The sequence below is a fragment of the Carassius auratus genome, chromosome 16 (assembly GCF_003368295.1).
Source record: "Carassius auratus strain Wakin chromosome 16, ASM336829v1, whole genome shotgun sequence".
Lineage (NCBI taxonomy): Eukaryota > Metazoa > Chordata > Actinopteri > Cypriniformes > Cyprinidae > Carassius > Carassius auratus.
In genome coordinates, this window is record NC_039258.1 from 21,260,210 (window position 1) to 21,282,290 (window position 22,081).

General features: G+C 38.5%; 1 protein-coding gene across 1 annotated transcript; it reads left to right on the top strand.

The window, feature by feature from the left end:
• The first annotated feature begins 8,757 nt into the window (after positions 1–8,757).
• LOC113116513 (A-agglutinin anchorage subunit) lies at positions 8,758–20,713 on the top strand. Its single transcript, XM_026284713.1, has 9 exons — positions 8,758–8,852; positions 10,106–10,169; positions 11,001–11,279; positions 15,672–15,703; positions 15,966–16,061; positions 16,179–16,338; positions 16,436–16,503; positions 16,592–16,696; positions 19,504–20,713. Exons 1-9 carry the CDS (start codon positions 8,844–8,846, stop codon positions 19,753–19,755), a joined length of 1,065 nt encoding a protein of 354 aa, XP_026140498.1. The 5' UTR covers positions 8,758–8,843; the 3' UTR covers positions 19,756–20,713.
• The last annotated feature ends 1,368 nt before the right edge of the window (positions 20,714–22,081 follow it).

A 22,081-nucleotide genomic window follows, 5' to 3' on the forward strand; every position in this document is an offset into this window, starting at 1 on the left:
ATCCCTAGGATGACCAAACACAACAATCTGAGTCTTATTTTAATTAAGACAAAGAAAGTTCTGATACAGCCATATTTTTAAATCTCTCAGGCAATTAAGTAGACAGAAATGAAACTGTAATTTGTTTTGACAGAAAAATGAATTTGTACATCATCTGCAGAACAGTGGAAGGAGATATTGTGCTTTCTAAAAATATACCCCAAGGTGCAGCATATACAAAGAAAACAACATAGGGCCCAATACTGACCCTTGGTGGATGCCACAAAAAAGAGGGGCAGCAGATGATGAAAATTCACCAAGGTGAACAGAAAAACTTCTGTCTGTCAAATATGATTGAAACCATTTAAGGTCTATGCCCTTAATGCCGACACACTGTTTAAGTCTAGATAAAAGAATAGGGTGGTTGACCGTATCAAAGGCCGCAGTCAAACCAAACTGACCCAGCTCTCTGTTCCTAGCTCTATCTGTCAGTGGATCACCAGCTTTCTGACAGATAGGCAACAGTTAGTGAGACTGGGGAAATTCACATCAAACAGGTGCTCCACCAACACTGGTGCCCCTCAGGGATGTGTTCTCTCCCCTCTGCTCTTCTCCCTGTACACCAACGACTGCACCTCTAAAGACCCCTCTGTCAAGCTCCTAAAGTTTGCAGACGACACTACAGTCATCGGCGTCATCCAGGACGGTGATGAGTCTGCTTACAGACAAGAGGTTGAGCAGCTGGCTGTCTGGTGCAGTCTTAACAACCTGGAGCTGAACACGCTCAAAACAGTGGAGATGATCGTGGACTTTAGGAGAAACCCACCTGCACTTTCCCCACTCACCATCATGAACAGCACTGTGACTGCAGTGGAGTCATTCAGATTCCTGGGAACCACCATCTCTCAGGACCTGAAGTGGGACAATCACATTGACTCCATTGTAAAAAAGGCCCAACAAAGGTTGTATTTCCTTCGCCAGCTGAGGAAGTTTAACCTGCCACAGGAGCTGCTGAAACAGTTCTACTCGGCCGTCATTGAGTCTGTCCTCTGTACTTCAATAACTGTCTGGTTTGGTTCAGCAACAAAATCAGACATCAGAAGGCTACAGAGAACTGTTCGGACTGCTGAAAGGATTATTGGTGCTCCCCTGCCCACCCTTCAAGAACTGTATACATCCAGAGTGAGGAAAAGGGCTCAGAAAATCACTCTGGATCCCTCACATCCAAGTCACCCCATCTTTGAACTTTTGCCATCTGGCCGGCGCCTCAGAGCCACAAAAACCAGAACAGCAAGGCACAAGAACAGTTTCTTCCCCCAGGCAATCTACCTCATGAACAGTTAAATGTTCCCTACTTATGATAATAAACGTGCAATATCCTTATATTTATTTGTTAACCCTCCATCCTAGAACATTCCCGCATCTCACTCAATCCTATTCAATTATCATTTATAGCACAATTGTTTATACATTTATTTATTTGCCAATTTGTAAATCTCTTTTTTGTTTTTTTTGTTTGTTTTTTTCTGTGTGTTGTTGTCTCTGTGTACTGGAAGCTTATGTCACTAAAACAAATTCCTTGTATGCGTAAGCATACTTGGCAATAAAGCTCTTTCTGATTCTGATTCTGATTCTGAAATCCAAAAGGACTAAAACAGTTACTAGAGTCCACAGTTAAAAGAAGATCATTAGAAACTGTTGAACAGTTTCTGTATTGTGAGTGGGCTGAGGGTTAGTTATTTTCTGAAAATGTTAATTTTTGGGTGAACTATATCTATAATAAAAACTGTACATTTATGTCTGTGCTATTGTTAATTATGTCACAATTATGTCACTTCTTAATGTCACTTACCAAAACTTTTGACACGGTCAGTCAGAGAAAATGATTCTAGCAAAAGCCTATTGGAAAAGCTCCATGTGAGATGAAAGCTGCCAAACGTTTGACTGATGACAGTCATTTCCAAGCATGCAAATTACTCGTCTGCTAGTGATGTTCACATTTTGAATTGAAAATATGTCCGTTAGAGTATGTGATTCCTAATGTAGTTTATAGTAGTGACTATAAAAAGTAAAGACAAAAAAACAAAAACATTAGCTGAATAGTTTTCAGCACATTTACAATACATTTGAGAGTTTATAACATCATTACAGCCTTAAGTTAAACAAATATTACAGAAGTCTAAAAGGATGGAAAATAATATTAAGGAAAGAAAGAACCTAAATTATTTTTTTTTATTATTATTAGTATTATATTAAACATAATAAGACAAATAATAAAAACATGATAATCCAGTACAGCATACTCATATTTTCCACTGAAAATGTAATATAGGACCCACTCAGTTATGTTTCCTTTAGAATTTCATTGTCCCAAATATCTCAGCTTTGGTTTCATAGCTTGTTTGTCTGCGAGTATTTCATCCATCATTCCAGACACATTAGTTTGTCCATGGTAAAATACAAAGTGCGTCGTGATTTAACTTTTGTTTGAACATATCCGATAGCATGTCGCAAAGAAAGGCTAATTTTCCATTCAGTGTGAATTCTAATGTTGATCCGGAGCTTTCAAATGAAATCTGAGCTTAATATGACGGCGACTGATTGTTCTGTGTCAATAGTCAGCTGTGTATTTTTGGATTATCAGAGTTATGTGACGGGTGGAAAATTGTGGCCTGGTGTAAACAGCAGTTTAATGTTACCATAAAAACACTTATCTGTCTTAAAGACACAGTTCACCCGAAAAAGAACATTTTATGACGTTTCAAACTCACATTATTTTCCTACATTTGTGGAACACAAAATATGCATTTTTGAAGATTATCTGTCAAGCTCCAAGATTATCAGTAAATAACTGCATATTTTAGTCTGTCAAACATGTGCACTTAACCTAAAAATAGTCACATCTAAATGAACTTCTTTTATTCAAGTCAGAAATAATAGACTATTTAACATGACTGAATTAACCCAAATAATCTTCTTTAGGTTGTCCTTCAGTATTTCACCTTTTCGGTTCCACAAAGTAAACTAGCTCCGAATTCTTCAAAATCTGGCCTGTAAATCGCTGTGCTTTCATAATGTATCTGATTTTAAAGTGCTGTTAGCTGTCGAGCAGCATCTGGACTCTCGTGGGTTTCATTAGCACGCTCTCCGAGCACCTGTCCACTGAGAAAACAACAGGCCATACAGCTTTCTGAATTCAGATGCAAGCATCTTAATGCGGGTTCTTACCGGGTCACGTCCCCCCATTCACTTCACTTGTCAATTACCTGCATTTATAGTTAGAGTTATAAATGACGGGGCATTTCCATTCATTTCTTTCAAAGCTATTTACAGTGTTTGTACAGTGTTGTTTCCCTGTCTGCCAGTAAAACATGTCAGTAGTGGCCGTACCATGGTATCAGATACTGTATTTTCTTGTAAAACCCACTCCAAGAAAAATTAATAAAACATTTTTTTTTTACAGTGCACTTAACATGAATGCAATGTCCAGTAAAGTGCTTTATGTTAAATGAAAATATACATTTACAGTTACTATACATTTGTATTTTATGTTGCTATATTTATTTAATGAGCAACGTAACGAATAAAGTTAGATGGAAAATGATTTGCCTGTGTCTTGGACATGACCTTATCATTTGATTATAGTTTTACTTCAGCTCAACAGCATGCATTTGTCCCAAACTCGAGTGTGGTAATTATGAAAATGAGACGTGCGATGCAAACACGTCCCCTGGTCGCGAATGGAAATGCAAAGCCACATATTTGAGAACAAAATTGAACAGATGACAGAAACATTCTTTTTCCTCCTGCTTACTACGAAGGTTCCCTGCTCTTGGAACTATTGTTTCTTCTGTTGATCTTTAATATTTGATAAAGTGCTTGACAAAATAATATGTATGTATTTATTTGGGAGGAATCCAGAATGACTTTTTAAATGTTTATGTTTAATATGCATAGAATGTGCCATAACTGTGTATTTTCTGTGCTGCTTTTTTACAATATGTATTGTGCAAAGCACTATAAGCTACAAACACACACACACACACACACACACACACACACAAAGGAAAAAAAAAATCCCCCAAATTGAGTGGCCCCCAATTGAACTGAACTGAATAATGTTTTCCTCTAGTCAGGGAGAAAAGAGGCACAAATGAATCCACTTAATTTGATTCCATGATGCCTGCAATCAATTAATCTCAGTAAAGTCATCACTACATTCTTCAAGCAGGTCAGTATAATAGAGTTCTGATAAAGAGATATGTTAAATGCTTATCATTTTTAAGAGGGGTAACATCTGATTTATCCTGTGACTGGCACTATATATTAAAAAAATATGTATGTCTGCTTACAAGGGGAAAAAATCTGCAATGCCATAAAAACTGTAATGAATTTAACTAAAAATCAAACAAGAAAAATCCATCATAAAGCATGTTTAATCCTGCTTAATCTTGTTTAATATTAAGAATATTTTAGTGTACTGACACAGTTTAGGTTTGCCATAGCTATGATAAAGTCTTGGTATAAAAGTTAAATAAAGTTTACAAAAAGATCCTTTATTGGGCTAAGATAAGAATTTATTACTGTATTGTTATGTTGCTTCATCCAAATTCTTAAAAAATAAAAATCAATTAAAAAAAAAGAATCCTTGATAATTTACTTTAGCAAATAAGTTTCTCTCTAAGAAATTTGACCTTCGTTTCACACTTTGTCGACAAGAAACATTTCCTGGTTTTGAATGCAAAACTCAGTCTCTATAATTTGTTAAGCAACTTGCACTGTTTACCCAGAAGCATCTGGCATTCTGCACCCAGAGCTTTGGAGAGAAAAAAATAATAATTATTTTTTATAGATACATGATATGCACAGGATACAGTTATACATTTGATTTGACATACAACTCATTGCAACTGTCTGTAAGGCATAAAAGCATAAAAACCATTGCTAAAAGAAGTATAATGACAGATGTCATTGCTCCTGTAAAGTACTTTGACACATCTGAAGAAAAATGGTGTTTTGTTTGCAATAGAAGGGAAAGAGTATACGACCCTGGAGACGACTCATTTGTTTTGGGTCTCGTCTGCGGTCTCCTCTGCTGACACATCTGCTTCCCCTTCTGTGGTGAGCATCATTGCACTCAATGGACGAGGAGTTGCAGGAACTGATGGATCTTGTAGCGTAACTGAATGCAAATAATGAAAGCCTGTGTCAACCTTCAAGTAGCTCTACAAACACCATCTGTGACACCTGAAGCAGTTGGTGTTGGTGCTCCTCTGACTGAATGATTTGTTTGTTATTTTGTACCAAGGAAATGAAGCTGCCCGAAGTTTAACCTCAAGGGTCTGAGCTGGGTGAGCTTGAGGGAAACTTTTGCAGGGAATGTGACGGCAACCTGCCTCCTGTCATCTTCCTCTATTTCAGTTCCACTTTCAGCTGGGGACAGGCATCTCATCCAAACCGCACATCAGACAGCTAGTCTTTATCAGACTATGTGTTGGCTCAGGTGTGGTTCTGTATTTCGGTTAATATCTCCTGAATGTCTCCTAGTCATCGTGATTGGTGGAATTCAAGAGCCTTGCTTGTCACACACAGCTACATTGTATCTTCTTTTACAGAGAGCTATCCTTTAGCTCAGGGGTGTCAAAACCTGTTCCTGGAGGGCCACTGTCTTTAGCCCCAACCCTAATTAAACACTCCTGACCCAAAGTAAGGGTTAAGGTCTTCAGACTCACCAGAAACTTCCAGGTTAATGTGTTAGGGTTACTGAAGCTAAACTCTGGCCCTCCAGGAGCAGGATTGGACACCCCTGCTCTAGCTCAAATCCTAAATATCACACCTGAGTAAGCTAATCAAAGCCTTCGGGATAACTTTAAACTTTGGTTGTGTGTTGGGGCAGGCTGGAGCTGAAGCCTGCAGGACATTGTCTCTCCAGGAGCAGGACTGGACACCCCTGGGTCATATGATGTCAAGCTTGATGGCTGGTTGTCAAAGACAGTCTTGGTGGGTTATGTGCTTAAGTCCCTAGTGTCTTGGGGTTTGGGGGCCCTTAATGAGCTGGCAATCCTTCTACAGTGGTGTCTGAACTTGTAGCCCCAAGATAGAGGTTTCCAGTCCTGCTCCTGGAGAGACAATGTCCTGCAAGTTTAGCTCCAACTCTCCTCCCCTCTTCTCTTAAACTTAGAGGCTCATCTTAAAGGACATGTACCAAATGGCACACTTTATGCGCTCTTGCAGCCTTGCAGATGTACAATAGCCGCCACGTGGGTGTGTCCGTTAAGTCCATGAGACCACAGGGTGACCCATTTGTCGTTTTAGCTTCCGGAAAGTTGCTTGTGAGTGTGCCCTTTGTCAGTGAAGTCTTATACTGCTTCTCTTGTTGCCCTCCGACTCAAAATTACAACCAAACGTCACACAATCCTATCAGTATTTTATTTTCTGAGTTGTGTAGTCTGGGTTGTGTAGCGGTAAAAAGTGCCATTAGCTCGCCGAGTGCAAACATTTGACGTCATCAACACAGAATCTGCTGTGCACATAAAATAATGGCGCCCCCCATAGTTTAAAAACTATGATTTTTTAGAAACAGATTTTCTAAATAACATAAAACTATGATTTAAAAAAAAAAAGATTTTTTAAATAACATCTTTCATGGGTTTTCTACTACATTTTTCAATAAGAGACATCATTTATGTTGTATTAAGCTATACGTGTCTTAATACCCAGGGATCCCTTTAAAGCATTCAAGTGCAAAAAGACGTGAAAGTACTTAATTCAATACTAGCATACTGTGTTCTGTGTGCCTACAGATAGCCACGTCTCGCAGCCTGCCACCACAGAATCTCTTCTGTGTCTATATATAAATATAAATATAAAGTGTTTTGCCATTGTTTTGTCCATTTATTCTGTCCCTGATGCTCCTACAGAGAACATGGACAAGGTCCTTGTGGTTTGAGGTCCCTGATGTCTCCACTCAGAGCAGAGTTGGAGCTTTAGATCATCTTCAATCTAACATCTTTGCAGCTTTTTAATGAACTCTGATAATATCACAACCATCTGTCTGGCCACGGCAGATGCAACAGCTACTGTATCTACAGGTATCTTCTGATACCGTGCAAATCCTTATCAAGGGACAGACAAGTCTGCATGTTGTCTACTGTTTGGCCAACAGCAGGGATTAGAATTAATACTTCAATCGACAGATAATATATATATTTTTTTAATTGTATTTTTCTTTTTTCTTCTTCTTTTTTTATAGAAATTAGAACAGAAACCTTTTCATTTAGTTTCATTAAAATGTTTTTCTAATTCCTGTTGCCTGAATCTTTTAAAATATGTCAAATCAAGTCAAGTCACCTTCATTTATATAGTGCTTTTCACGATACAGATTGTGTCAAAGCAGCTTTAAAGTATTAAACAGGAAAATAGTGTGCCTATAATGCAAAAGGACAGTAAGAAAAACTCAATTTTCAAATTAAAGTCAGATCGTCGTTGATTCATATGTACAACATAATCAAATAATCAAAAGACTAATAACCATCAGACTTCAAAATAATCTTTGAACTGTGCAGCTAACATTCAGACTTGTCTTGACCAAGTTTCAGTTTTGATTTGTTTTGATTTGGTAGTTTAATAGTCGAACACCAGTTTTGCATATAGACCATGCCAACCAGTCAAATTTGTTTTAACTTGAATATATTGTTTTCATAGAGCTTGAATCATACAGGACATCTAGTGCTAAGACCTGACTCTCTTTCCGTTCACCATCAGTTGTGCTTTCAAAGAAACATTTGCATTTCATTTTCAGCATAAGTACTTGCAAAGTTAACTCTTTCTATTTCCAATCATCCATACCCATAAAACACTGTACAGTGTAGCATGGTTTAAGAAAAAATAGTTTAGAAGAGTGTATAAACTCTGAAAGATTATAGTATTAGGAAGTCCAGACATCCATGTTTGTCATCTGAGCACCCACAATCCTTCAGAGTGGCGGAGCTGGTGCTGCATTTTTGTGATACACACCACTACAATGGGGTAATTGTTGAGGGAAAGTCTAGATTTCACCGGCTGAAATCACCTTCAAAGTCCATCTTACTGCAGTGTGACATGCCACAGTTTCTGCTTCTCTCAACTTGCCCTAAATAGGATCTCCAGACCTTTTCAAGCATGCAGCGAGTTTCTGTTCATTCTGTCAATTCTGTTTCCATGCTTGTGTTCATGATGTCGCATTGTGGTGCCTGTAATAAAAAAAGTATTCATTAGTTCCAGGGAACTATGGCTGTATCAGTTAATAAAAAATAACTGTGATTTGACTATTTAATTTAAATCAATTTTATTTGAACTGTTTTTCTATTCTGCTTGCACTGTTATAGCAATAGATGATCTTTCAACCAACTTCCTGCATTCTGTGATGCATTTTTAATTATTAAATAAAGGAGTCTTCATGCGAGTCGTTTTTAATGTCAACACTCTTTTTTAAAATAAACGTTAGTTTTATTTTATATTATTTATGTACATATCTTTTATTATTATTATTATTATTATTATTATTATTATTATTATTATTATTACATTTTTATTTATTTATTTACATTTTTTGCCAAACATTTTAACTTCTCGTAAACATAGCTCATAATATCAATAGAGAGTTGAATGCATCATTCCAATAAGACATACCCCTTCATTCTAGTTTAAGCACACAATCAGCAGACCAATCCCATCAGAGTTCTCACTAATTAGGAAAACTTCCCTCTGATGTCACCACACTGGAGAAACAAATAGCAACAGAGAGGGAGAGAGAAAGAGAGAGAGGAAGGGATACTTCATCCACAGCTGTTAAAACTCCAGTCCAATCTGTGCTTTCTCACTGCATGGCCAAGGTAAGCAATATTTCCCAATATGCCGTATTAAGATGTTGCAACTGTATAAATAGACTTCTGGGTCCAGCTGTGGGCTATAGGTGTAACTGGACAGATTTTCGCAAGAGATGCTGTTGCGTAGAGAGGATCGTGTTTTCAAACAGGTGATACAGAGAGTATAGAAAAGACCCGAGATGCTGCATACGGCAGATGCTAAATATTGCATGTGTGTATTTATTGGACTGATATTAATGTCTTTTGTGATTTATTGCTTCATGAATGAGAATGGGAATAAAAACTATGTATTATTTATTATATATAATTTATAAAAAATATCTTTACAAATATTATAAAGGTTAGTGAGTAATGCCCATTGGATACTATCTAAACAAATAACAATATCAAATCATTAGTAAATGCAGGACATCGTCATCAGTATATTATATATATATATATATATATATATGTGTGTGTGTGTGTGTGTGTGTTTGTTTATTTGTAGAAAAAAATGTTGCAGTTTCTTTGCAATTATTTTTGAAATTTACTAGTAATTTCTCAGTGAAAATTGTAAATGCATCACACTTCTGGTTTCTCTTCGGTGCATCTAAGAAAAAACGATGTTTTCATACAAGCCATGGTTTCCATGGTAGTTTCCTGATGGTGTTGATCACCGCCTCATGAGGAAAGGGGTAACAAGCTGTGCTTTGCACTTACGCCCATGGGATTCGCAGAGAACAAACAAGTTGTTAATTGTGTGTGGGCAAGTAGCCTCATAGCAAGGGAACTTTTGTAACTATGAACCGGTGTGTCTGCCAGAGAAATTTAAATGAAGATTCTATTTCTGTGATGTAACATTATTGCAACGTTGATGGCCACACAGAGATGCCGCCTGTTTCAAATTCAAATATATGCAGCGGTGGAAAATGAATCAATGTGGCTCTGTTTCAGCCACACAATTGACATCTATTAGAAGAAATCGTCTCTGATGACATGCTCGACTGCAGATCAAAGCAGAATATCATGCTCAGAGGTCACGAGAGGTTAGGCATGTTCCGCAGTGCCAATTATGACAGGTCAGGTTTGCATAGCTCTCGGTGAAAGTTTGTCTCCAACGTCATGGATGCAAACCACCATTAGAGAATAATTCACAGGCAAAGGGATTTTTCTGATACTGATACATGTCTTGCTTTATATAAATCAGCAATCAAGCTCACCATTAACATTAATAAATGTCAATATTCTTCCTGTTTGTCATCATTATTTCGTGCTTTCAGATGGCGTTGGGAGAAATATGTTTCACTATCGATATAAGCAAGACTCGGAGGTCTTCAAAAACAGGTTTGAAATTGTACCTTTGAATTTTGTTTACAAAAAAAAATAAAAATAAAAAAGTATAAAAAATTAAATGGATAGTTCACCCCCCCAAAAATTACAATTCTGTCATCATTTACTCACTCTCATGTCGTTTCAGACCTTTCTTTTGTGTAACATAAAATTAAGTAATTAGAAGACTGTTGGTACAAAGATGGTTTAGTTACCAGTGACTTACATTGCATGAACAAAAATACTGAGATGTATCTCAAATTATCTTCTTTTATGTGCCATAGTTTGTGTTAGGCCGTTGTAGCATTAATCTTTATGTGTAGCTTAATCAATTTTATATTGAATTAAATAAATATTTATTTCTAATAATACAGTTTGTAATGTCTACTTTATACTGTCTCATGTCAACACAAAAATTGCTTTAAATAATATTTTCTGGGTATTTTCACAGTCAAATTTATTTTGTGATTAATAAAATTAATCAAACTATCATGTAATTAATTCAATTAAAATTGGTCAGACAGACCTAATATACAGTACATATTAATTTATACCAACAAAACTAATATTTACGAGTGTAAATAGCTCTTTATGGTAACAATTGCAGATTACAACCTTTAACAGAGTGAAGCAGAGGGAATTCTGTGTAAATTGCATGTAAAAAATTATTTGCGTGTAAAGAAATGAATTACAATTTTAATTTGAAATTCTGTCTGCTCGTTTTTCTTGTGTGCATGTTTTTCCATACATTTCTCAACTGTCCAAGTTACATTTAACCAGGTGCAAATACAGTAAATGACCTAGTTGTCACAGACTTTTGCTGTCATTTATCTGTCTTTCCAACAGGCATCCTGTTTTTTCTTTTATTGCAAATGAGTCTGCTCTCAAAAGTATGGACAACTACCACAATGACTAGTCCAACAAGCACTCTGACAACAGATGCCATGTCGTCTACAACGTCAGAACTTGTTAGCCACATTTCGACAACTCAATCTGTGGTTTCAGTAAGCGTGCCCTCCTCCATTTCAACTAATCAGACGGCCACATCAGGCTCTACAGTGGCAGGAGCTTCATCCACCTTAATGCAGAACACTGCCTCTAACAATGCTACTGTCACCTCTACAGGTATTAAAAAAAGATGAAAAAATATATTTATTCTTTCTGTATGCATATATATATATATATATATATATCTATATATATATATATATATATAGATATATATATATATATATATATATATAGATATATATATATATAGATATATATATATATATATATATATATATATATATATATATATAGATAGATATATATATATAGATATATTGTTTTTTGTTTGTTTGTTTTTTGAGTGGTTGTGATGTCTATTGACACGTTTCCACCGAAATTACCCGGAACATTTGTACCAGGAACTTTTTCTCCAGTAAGTTTACCCCCTGAGATGTTGCTTTCTGTGTTTCCACCGCGGTGTAAAGTACCGGGAAGATTAGACTGGTGACGTAGGTCTGCGGGCGTTTCTCAATACGCTGATTTTGGATGTGCATCCTCGGTAGTTCAGACTTTGTGCATTCGACTCGGGAGTGTGATGTCCGCGACGACACAAATCCAGTAAATCCGCAAACAGCAGCATACTTAATAACTTCAGTCAGCTGACCAATGCTACTGCAATTTTCCTGACTGAATATATTTACAATAAAACGAAATAGGATATCATAACACAATAACACTTCCTCCATTCGTTTTCATTTTTCGTTTTTAATAACAGCTGCAGAAATGTACTTAGTTCAGGGATATGTGTGTTGCCATTACAATGAAACGAAATATTATATAAATTTGCCTTTTTATTTTCATTTTAACATATAGATAAATTGAATACAGACCAAAGATAACCTGTTAGATTTACCCAAAATGAATTATATTATATGTTTAACCACTAAAGAGACATTAGAGCCAGCGGCACACATCAGAAGGTCTAGCCGAGGCTGCTCTCAGCGGATGATCGCGTGGAGCTCACCGTCTCCGAAATCGGCAAAACACAATTTTAAATAGGCGCTGTCTAGCCTGAAATACATTTTAAATTATATTTCATGACACAATAACAGTAATATTTTGAAAATGATCCGAATAAATGGTGGTTAAACTCAACCAATGCGGTGTGAAGTCAACCAATCAGAATGTTTAACGCCCAAGTCCCACCCCCCGAAAGTTCCGGAACTTTGAATAAGTACCATCTCGTCAGCAGGGACTGTCTGAGGGGCATTTTTTTAACTGGAACTTTATTTAGTTCCTGGTTCCTGCGGTGGAAACACACCGAGTACCAGGCCAAAGTCCCTAGTTCCTGGGTAAAGTTCCTGCGGTGGAAACACGGCATAATATGAAGTTCCCATTTACATGTATTTAATCATAACAATAATGGAATAGAATAGAACAGAACAAGAATAGAAAATAATAGAACAGATCGTTATTGTTACTGATTCAAAACCAACAAAAGATGTTTCGCAACAATGGAGGATGGGCAAAATAGAAATAGAATAGACATATAACAAAGAAAGAGATATTATAAACAATAAAGAACAGTAAGCTATTTGTGGCGAGTGGGGCGGGGCCGAGGGATGTGGGAACAAGGAGTGAGGCCGGGGGAATGATTGGGAAATCAGCGACACCTGTGCCCCACTGCCGGTCTCGAGTCCCACGTAGGAGATGGAAGGATATAAAACTGGACGACGATAGTGAAGGACGAGAGAGGACCAGGCCTGGGATTTTAGTTTATGGTTTGCTTATTATTTATGCGCATCAGTCGTCCGTGAGGGGCTGGTGCACTGTTTTGTTTATTTTGGTTTATTAAAGTTTGTCCTGGGGAATGTCCTGGTTGAGATTGGTCTTTGAGGATTTTTTGAGCTTTCATGAGGCAGCGAGAACTGTGTAACTCTTCCATAGAGGGGAAGGCACAACCGAATACCTTCTGGGCTGTGGTGATGATCCTCTGGAGTGCTTTCCTTTCTGCAGCAGTGCAGCTGGAAAACCACACACAGATGCAGTTTGTAAAAATGCTCTTAAAAGAACATTGGTAAAAGGACACCAACAGGTTTTGCGCGAACTGGTAATCCCTGAGTATTCGCAGGTAGTGCAGTCTCTGCTGTGCCTTCTTAAAGATAGAAGTGGTGTTGACACTCCAGGTCTAATTGTCCTCTATATGAATGCCCAGAAGTCCGAGACCATCTCCACACAATCACCACTGATGAAAAGAGGCTTAATGTCTTTTTTCCCTTCTATATTAAAATGTACGATTAGCTCCTTAGTATTGGTGGTGTTTAAGATCAAGTTGTTTTCTGTACGCCATACGCCACAATTACACCATAATTATGGTGTTACTGGAGTAGGGGACTCAGCACACAGCCTTAAGGAGAGCCGGTACTGAGGCTGAGGACTGTGGAAATACGAGAACCTATCCTTACCCTCTGTGAGCAATCAGTAAGGAAGTTCTTGATCCAAAGACAAATGGAGTGAGATATTCCCAGATCAGATATTTTAGACACTATTTTGTTGTGGAGTGTTAAACATAGAGCTTAAGTCTACAAATAACAACCTAGCGTAGCTCCCCTGTAGGTCCAGATGGGTCAGAGCAGTGTGGAAGGCCATTGCTATTGCATCCTCTGTGGACCTATTAACACTTTAGGCGAGCTGATATGGGCCGATTCTAGGTAGGAGATTTGAGATGATGCGAGTCTGAACCAGTCTCTCGAAGCACTCATAATAACAGGTGTCAGTGCTATTTGGCGGTAATCATTTAGGCTGCCGATGACAGTCTTCTTCTGAAGTGGGACTATTGTATCAGACTTCAGGCAGAGTGGTACAGCTTCCTGGGACAGGGACTGGTTAAATATCATGGTAAAGACCCTAACCAGCTGATATGTGTATTCCCTCAGCACCCATCCAGGGATGCCATCGGGTCCCTCAACTTTCACATGTGGCCTCACCTCATGCTCCTGCACTGTGAGGATGTGACTGCTGTGTGCTAGTGAATGAAGTGTGGTATTCTCCGGTGACACCACCTCGAAACGGGTTAAAAAAATGGTCAGCTCCTCTGCTAGCAACGGGTCACCACCATCAGCTAAGAGTTTGCTGGGTTTGTAGTTGGTAATATGCCGGACCCCCTTCCACATCTGCCTATAGTTGTTGTTCTGGAAACAACCTTCAATCTTTCCTCTGTGTGCAGCCTAAGCTACTTTGATTCCTCTCTTCAGGTTAGCTCTGGCCACATTATACAACTCCTCATCACCAGCCTTGAATGCAGCGTTCCTCTCCCTGAGCAGGCACTGCACTTCTTTTGTCATCCAAGGTTTCTTGTTAGGATCAACCCAGATGCATTTATCCACTGTAACAGAGGCCATGCAGTACCAAATGTACAGCTGTTGTATACAGCTCCAAATCCATGTTCTGGCAGTTCTAAATGTGGTAGGAACACTTTCTCTTAGTGGGTATAAGATGAAGTTAAGAGCAGGGACATGTGGTCTGACTGGCCCGTATGTGGTAGTTGGTTAGCCCTAAAGCCCAGCTTAATGTTAGTGTAGGTATTATCCAATGTGTTTGCTAATATTTCTAGTAGCACATTTAATGTGCTGATGGAATTTAGGGACCACTACCTTTAAATCTGTATGATTAAAGTCCCCTGCAACAATATGAAAAACCTCAGTATACATACTCTGCTGGCTGATAAAGTTATCATGTGTCCAAGAGCTGAGCTAGCATAAGCATCAAGTGGTATATACACAACAGTTATCAAACAACAGTTAATTCCAGAGGAAGATATATTGGCCTGCATGTAACAGTCATAAACTCCAGGGAGCAGTGGCTGTTTACATTCTTGGTAATAGTACACCAGTTGTTGTACACCGGTGTCTGGTCCTGTCGTAGCAATGCACTGTGTGGCCTTGCTAGCTCGGCCTAGCTCGATAGCGGTATCTGGATTAGATGAATGAAGCCAGGTCAGGAGCAGACATTATTCGACGCACCCTATAGTTTCAGTTCAACCATCTTGTTAGCAAGGGATCTTGCATTGGTAAGGAAAATATTTGGAAGCGGTGGTTTGTGTGCCCACTTCCATAGCCTCATTAGCACGCCGACTCTGCAACCTTGCTTTTGTCTCCTCTCCCTGCACCGCCTTCATCAACTCCCTATGGGGACGGTAATACACGGAATACCCCGGAAGCCTAGCGATATCCACCAGGATATCGTAAGAGCTGAGAAACTAAGTGATCCTATTTCCAGAATATTGTGTTGACTGTAAATGTTATTCACTCAGCATGAAAATGTCAGGACAGATAACACTATAAACAGAAACAACTTAATAGAGCACCGAAAAAGAGAGCACTTAGCTGCTGCTCCTGTGCGTGCCTCCATCTCATACTGAGAGAAAAAAATACCTATAAATGTACAGTTTTAATTTGACAATAACTGAATTTTATTTATTTATTTTGTATTATTTATTATTGTCCTGATTGTCTGTTGTTACAGCAAATACATCTTCATCAGAAAATTACACGGCGGTAAGTGATGGGCAAGTACACAAAAAAATAGTGTAGGATTTATTTTGAAACAATTTTCAATCGGAAATTGCTAGTAAATTTCACAGTTAACTGCAAAGAAATGGCAAGTAACACTGAATTATATATGAAATTCTGAAATTCTGAATATATAAATTCCTCCAAAACCTACAACAAAAAGCTTTGATTTATAAATAAGTACATCTTTTCTAGTGTAATATATGTGTAACTAGTATTGAACTGCAACTGCTTTTTCCCCCAAAAGCTATCCTGTCCATCATTTGCTTGCACAAAAGATTGTTATGACCAGTTCATGAATACGATGGCGAAGCTCTGCCAATCCAGTGAATATTTCTGTAAGGTCAGTCTGCCGTGCTCCGCTTTCAGATGGGAACCTCCAGTGGAAAGTAATCCATGCAAATAATGTACTGATGCAGGCTTGATTTAAAGAGTTACATCTTGCTCTGTTATGCTCCAGATAATGAAAGAGGACCAAGGTTACTCTGTCAGCTGCAGTGCCTCATGTGGCATGCCCTGTGAGAATGGGACTCTTAGTAATTGCTCTGTCAACTGTTGCAACACAACCAACTGCCTCAACAACACTCTGCTTGCCTTGTTCAATTCACTCAATACCACAGGTAACCTCCAACTCTTTCTCGTATTATCTCTAACATATGTGAGTGGTTATTTTTGAATATTGACCTTTTTATTACTTTATTATCTTGTCATTTGTAGCTACAACAAATCCAACTACTACAACCACAACCACAAAGATCCCAGTTACAACCATCCCAGCAACCAATGTAAGAACGTAAAAAGCTATTTTTCTCTTTTGGACAAAAATGAACATTTTCTTCCTCCTTCTGACCTTTTTTTTCTTACTCCCAAAAGGGCAAGAAGTGTCAAAATTTCAAGTGTGAAGGAACATCGTGTTACAAAACCGCTAGTGTCGCCAGTAATGTCACGCCGTGTCCAGTTGGTCTGGACTATTGCATGGTAAAGTAAAAAAAAAAATCTAACATTTATTTGATAATTTAAATCATCTTTTTATTTTTTTATAAGTGCATTTTTTAGACATTATAATGTTTTTTTTTTTTTTATGGGGGCTCGTCCGGGATAATGTCACTTGGGTCTTATGCATATACAATGAAAAAAAAGAAAGGTTCAAATTTTTCTGAAAGAAATGGTACATTTCACAAAAAATTACAAAGAAATAGAAAATAACACATAATTAAAGGTGAAAAAATCTTAAAAACACTCCAATAATCTTTGTTTTACAACTTACTATACATATACTGTACTTACGACTTTTACACAAATAAATTCCCATAATCAGAATCAGAATCAGAAAGCTTTATTACCAGTAAGTTTACACACACAAGGAATTTAACTTGACGACAGGAGCTTCCAGTGCAAAAGATAGTACGGACATACATAGGAATAACAGAGTAGGGATGGAATATAACACTAATATAAGAAGTATAAAAAAAAAAAAAATTTATTAATGTACAAATATGTTATAAGGGCCAGATATGTTATTTACAAAGTGTGCAGTTTACAATTGTACACATTTTGTATTCTGTGTATAAATATGTCAGTTGTGATGGGCGGTGTATGAGTATGAAAGTTTAATTGTTCAGGCTGAATATAGCCTGTGGAGAAAGAAACTGTTCTTGTGCCTGGCTGTTCTGGTGGTCGGTGCTCTGTAGTGCTGACCAGAAGGCAACAGTTCAAGGAGAGAGTGGGCTTGGTGTGAGGGGTTCAAGGTCATTTTCATTAATCTGGAGATGTAAAGATTTTGGAAGCTGGGCAGAGGGGCACTCTTAATCCTCTCAGCAGTCCTGACTGCCAATCTCTTGATGTCTGAATTGTTATCTGAACCAAACCAGACAGTTATGGATGAACACAGTGCGAGCCAGGCCTTAAAATGGGCTGGGTGGGGATAATAGGTTCGGGCCAGTAGCACAGAGGCCAATAGCTTTGGCCCAAGGTTTTCGTTGGGCCAAAAAACCCTGGCCGTTGGCCCGAGGAAGCACAGACAAGGCACGATCAACCACCGGAAGTCCCAAGAATCTGAATGACTCCACTGCAGCCACAGTGCTGTCCATGATGGTGAGTGGAGGGAGTGCAGGGGGGTTTCTCCTGAAATCTATGATCATCTCCACCGTTTTGAGCGTGTTGAGCTCCAGGTTGTTGTGACTGCACCAGACAACCAGCTCTTGAACCTCCTGTCTGTAAGCAGACTCTTCTCTGTCCTTGATGAGGCCAATGACTGTATTGTTGTCCACAAACTTTAAGAGCTTGACAGAGGGGTCCTTTGAAGTGCAGTCATTTGTGTAGAGGGAGAAGAGCAGTTGGGAGAGAATGCAGCCCTGAGGGACGCCAGTGCTGATGGTGATAGGCCTGGATGTGAGTTTGCCCAGCCTCACTAGCTGCTGCCCATCTGTCAGAAAGCTGGTGATCCACTGACAGACAGAGGTGGGAACAGAGAGCTGTGTCAGTTTGTCTGAGGGAAGGTCAGGCCATGTTAAAACAGGCTTGTAAATGCCGCTCTGCTTCAATAGTCCACCTTAAAACAGGTTTAGCTGATTTCAGTTTCTGCCTGTAGGCTGGTATAAGGGTGTTCTCACACTAGGCACGGTTGTCATGAACCGGGCCCGAGTACGATTGTCCCCCCTCCCCACTCCCCCTCTGGCCTGCACTCTCATATAGGGTTTTAGCATTCGTGCCGGAGCACGCTTACGTCATTATGGTGCGACGGTTTCGGGATAAACAGGAAGAGCGGCGCTCTCTGAACACAATGGAGTGCATCGCTCTGTTTTCTTTGTGGATAATTTTGTGTTGTTTGGTCCACAGCCTGTTGTTAAACAGATGTGTCGCCTTAGTGGCGCGAAAATTTTCACGTAATCGTGCTGCTCGTATGAGGATGTTAGCAAGGTACCAGCTGAAGTGCAGCAAGGACTTTGCAGTTTTTAGTTTTTATGCGTTTTGCACCTCTGCCGTAGACCAAAGCGACCCTTTCCCTGCCATGTTGGTTTTGGAGCGTCGCAAAACCGTTACGCAACGCGTCCTTTTCCGTGCTCCTGCACGGTTAGCGCTCACACTGCATGCGAACCGCGCCCGAGTCCAACTGAACCGTGCCCTGGCCCACCTCTTCCAAGCGGGCCAAGGGCGGCTAATCGAGCCGCGCCCGGGCACGGGCCGGAGCACTCAAACTAGTCAAACGAACCGCGCTTTGGTGGTCAAACGCACTCGGGCACGGTTCAAACTGGCTAGTGTGAGTACACCCTAAGATGTACCAAACAGTGATAAGAGAGCCCCAAAGCTGCTCATGGGACAGAGTGATATGCATCCTTTATTGTGGTGTAACAGTAATCCAATATATTACTCTGGTGGGACATGTAATATGCTGCTTGTATTTTGGCAGTTCACATGAGAGATTTGATGTGTTAAAATATCAAAGGATGAATAAAATATAGTTTGGGTACGTTTGCTCCATTTCAGTTATTTGTTCGGCCAGCTGTTGCATCACCGTGCTCACGCACGCGTCCAGAGAAATGTACACATTCACAAAAGTGAAAGAGGAAAACTCCCATGGCAAGTGGAAAGGTTTAAGGTTTATGAAGAATGCCTCTTAATTTATTACAGAATAGCTTTTACGATATTGTTATATCTGAACACCAACTTTCGTTGATGTAGAAACCCAATCCACCACCTCTCTCTCTGAACAGCTTGTACCCCGGCAAATGCACTATATTAATGATAAATATTAAATGAAAGCAAATCATTGTCTCATTTTCTAGCTACAAAAGACAACATCTGGCACCACGGAGAACTGGCATGCGGGTTGCAGTACAGATTGCAGAAAGATGACAGTTTGTTCAAGCACCAGTACTGCCTGTTACTTGGAGTGCTGCAATGCCACCACCACCACTTCATGCCTCAAACTGACAGGTGAAGTGAACATGCCCAGCTCCGCCACCAGGGGTCCACACTGTCCCACACTGCTCATGGGCTGTCTGCTGCTCTTCTGGATAGTCAAAGTCTTAAACTGAGCATAACAAAGTCACATTTAATATGCAATTCATTCTGTTAGGAGAGTGTATGCGTGTTTTAAACCTGATTGTACTTCTTTTACTGTCACTTTTACATTCTTTGTGATGTAAGCAAATCAAGGTGAGTGTGTGGATGTGTGTCTATAAGATCAGCATGAGAAGCAGAATGTGTGTATATATATATATATATATATATATATAGATGCCAAATAAGCTTTACCATTGGCATCTGCAGAGAGCTACATCAAGTGGGAACATGTTGGATTCTTATATCACAGAGTTAGACAGAACGATCCACAGAGGAATATATTAACAATGCAATGACAAATATGAGGTTTGCTTCCTTTCATGAGTTGTGAATGTTTGATTAATTCTTGCTCTTTTTTGCCATTAATCTACACTGTAAGAAAAAAAGAAATATGTAGAAAATGGACTCTGTCCACTGTCTTTTCTGTTAAGATCGAGGACATTCCTTCAATTCTAACACAATGTGCAACTTGTAAAACATCTGTGAAAATTCAGTACATATTATCATGGTACACTGGGCTGTATTTTCATGGAATTTTCTTACAGTTTACGCATGTCTGAATTTTGATTACAGTCAATCATAGTTATCTGAAGCTTATTTTCTTACTCATATTTTGTGTGGTGTACACTGTACACAGGTTTTGTGCTTTCTAAAAAAGCAATGTCCTATTCTATATTACTCAAAATATTCCAAAGAATATTATTAGAATGCTCAGATAATCCTTTTTTTCTGATACTAATTACATGAAATATAAAATGGGTTTTCCAATCAGGCAGATTTCCCCCAGTCTGAGTGCAAAAATAATAGTTATGTACAAACCTGCTAACATCAAACAAATGGATATGCACTTTTTACATCTAAATAGAAATTAGACCATGTGAAATATCTTGTGACCCTGGCGTGAAAACCCAGCTAAAGGTTTTTATTATTATTATTATTATTATTCATTGTTTTCTACATAAAATCCCCCTTTATAGGTGAAGAACATTCTGTAACCTTCATATCTTTAATATTGACTCAGTAAGGCCATGTCGAAGATTGTAATCAATATGAAATTAATGGTTGAAATGCAAGTCATCTCATAATAACATTTTAAGCCTGGGATTACACAGAAAGGGTTACATTTATAAAGCATTTATAATATTGGTCATATGGATGCTTGTACTCATAAATATAAAGCTTTATTTTTTACCAAAAAAAATGTGTTTAATAAAATATAAGTGTACAGATCTAAGAGTATATGGGCTATGCTAATTTTCTTGAATAACATTTGAATTCGTAAATTCTGTCAGCGTAAGATTTCTGATAAACGTCATGATTAGGATCCGATTTTGACAGCTCGGTTGATAAAGGTTGCACTGATGTTTATTGCTCTGTACTGCTTTAATCTGACAGCAAGAAATAGATCTTGATTGCTTTTGAAATTAATAAATAAATACTTTATCTTCTCAGCACCTAGTCTACTATTTATTTGTACATTTCCTTGTTCTTTACATTCTCCTAAAATGCGTCCCATTTCTTGAACTACTGTATTAGATCAACAAGCAGTCTGTTTTATCTTGTGTTTCAGTCACATTAATTAACTGATTACACATGATGCAGGTTTGGGGATTTAGTGTACAGACAAATGAAAGATTGTGAGCAGGTAGTGTATAATCAGATGTGGGTAAAAGAACACTAAAATACAACTATTACTATATTATTCATTTTTGTTTTTGCAGGATTCAGTATGTTTAGTATATGCAATTTTTAATTGGAATACCTGAGAAAACGTAGGCTTTATGGACAGAACTGTTGGGTCACAGGCAGCTCTTAATCACTGAATGCAGGTGTTTCAATCAGACCCATTGACACAGGTGTATAAAATCAAGCACCTAAGGGAACATTAGTAAGGGAAAATGTTCTTTCTGAAGAGCTCAATGAATTGAAGAGTCACACTGGGATAGGATGGCACCTTTGCAATTTCATCTCTTCAACTTTGTAGGAATAGTTTATGGAAGGCACTTTTATATGCCAGCATGACTGTGCCCCAGTGCAGAAAGCAAGGTCCATAAAGATAGTTGGATGAGTTTTGATGTGTAAGAACCACACAGAGCTCTGACCTCAAACCCATCAAACATCTTTGAAATAAACTGAAACAGATATTTTCATACAACATCAGTATCTATAAAAGAAATTCCACAGAAACCATCCAAAAATGTTGTGGAAAGGCTTACCGGAAACTGAAAGCTGTTCCAGCTACAAAGAGGGGATCAACTCCATTCGTGTCTATGTATTTACAGTGCAATGTCAATAAAG